The 1,324-nt window shown below is 55.5% G+C and overlaps 1 protein-coding gene across 1 annotated transcript; it reads left to right on the forward strand.

Moving 5' to 3' along the window:
* Nucleotides 1-262: 262 nt before the first annotated feature.
* On the forward strand, nucleotides 263-1,114 carry H310_13369 (hypothetical protein; the record flags this gene model as incomplete). The annotated part of the gene is made up of 3 exons (XM_008880844.1): nucleotides 263-333; nucleotides 394-677; nucleotides 738-1,114. The coding sequence occupies 3 exons, from the start codon at nucleotides 263-265 to the stop codon at nucleotides 1,112-1,114; spliced, it is 732 nt and encodes a 243-aa protein (XP_008879066.1).
* Nucleotides 1,115-1,324: the final 210 nt, after the last annotated feature.

The raw sequence follows: 1,324 nt of genomic DNA on the forward strand, positions 1-1,324 counted from the left end.
GCGTGGAAGTGCTGAATCGCGGCACAGGCGGTACCTTGTTTCTGATGCCGCTGGCGGCGTGCATCGATCAAACGATTGTGCCGCGTGTCTGCGCATATGATTTTAGGAAGTGGTTCGAAGATATCGACTGGCGTGACTACTTCCTGTCTGCACGAGAGGTGCAAAATATTGGACCTGGACGCCGTGACGAAGGCAATGGCGGCGTTGAAGATGGACAGGAAGATTTGCGATGCTGAGTCTCGTGTGGGAAGACTGCTAGCCGATGCTAGCCGACTTCTACGAGAAGTTGGAGCAACTGGACGTTGCGCACTTGCCGGAACAAGAGCCAAAGCAGTAGGTGAAGATATTGACGGCGGCGATCCGTCCCTCTCAATTCAAGGCAACTGTCGAAAGACAGTTGTACAAGACGGATGTGCGTTTGTTTTGTCGTGTGACCCTGATGGACAACTTTATGTTGTTCGAGTCACAAATGCTGGTCGCGGAGAAGAAGCAAGATACGGTCCCGCCAAGACAGTACGGCGACAAGGCTACGCGATATGTGCCGACGAAGAATCGTGACGGCGTTGCAACGACGAGGGCGTCGACGACGAATTCGGTAGCGGCCTTGAGTGAAAAGGGCTGCCTGAAGTGTGGCAGCGATGAACACTGGGTATTAAGGAGCTCCAAGGTGCAGCCAGGTGAAGCGTAGCGTCTGTTGGACAAGCGTTTCAAGAAACCTCACAGAGCTGCGTCCGCAGCGTCGGAGAAGAGGGACGACGCCAAGCGCAAGATTATTGGCGCTGCCGTGGATATCCAGGACGCGTTGGTTATTGACTGTCCATGCACGGTGGCGTGTGATGTCAATGGCGTGACGGCGTTGGCGCTCTTGGACAACGGCGCCGTTCAATCGGTAGTGTCGCCGACGTTCCTGGCGCGTGGCGAAAGTGTCGGTAGCTTTGCGTTGGCGGTGCGCCAACTGGACCGATCGATCGAGTTTGGCTGTTTCATGGAAGCCATGAAGCTTGCAGTGGACCGCGAAGTCAATCTGCGATTGACTTTCGACACTGCCGAAGGGACCTTGGTGTTAGCGAATCTGAAGTGTTGGGTGGCAGCGATGCCACTGCAAGACGGCTAGGGCGACGTTATCTTGAGTCGCGACGTGATGGAGCGACTGGAATGCTGCCTTCATTTGTTACTGGCGCGAGAGCGGCGTGCGCAGAGTGTGAACGACCTCAATCAGCTGGGCGACAAGGAGACGCCACCGATTGCAGCATTGAAGGTGGTCGAGACGGCAGACAAGCTACATCGTCTCCCGAAGAAGCTTCACTTTACCCTGAAGATGAGC

Source organism: Aphanomyces invadans (genome assembly GCF_000520115.1).
Source record: "Aphanomyces invadans strain NJM9701 unplaced genomic scaffold supercont1.50, whole genome shotgun sequence".
Lineage (NCBI taxonomy): Eukaryota > Oomycota > Saprolegniomycetes > Saprolegniales > Verrucalvaceae > Aphanomyces > Aphanomyces invadans.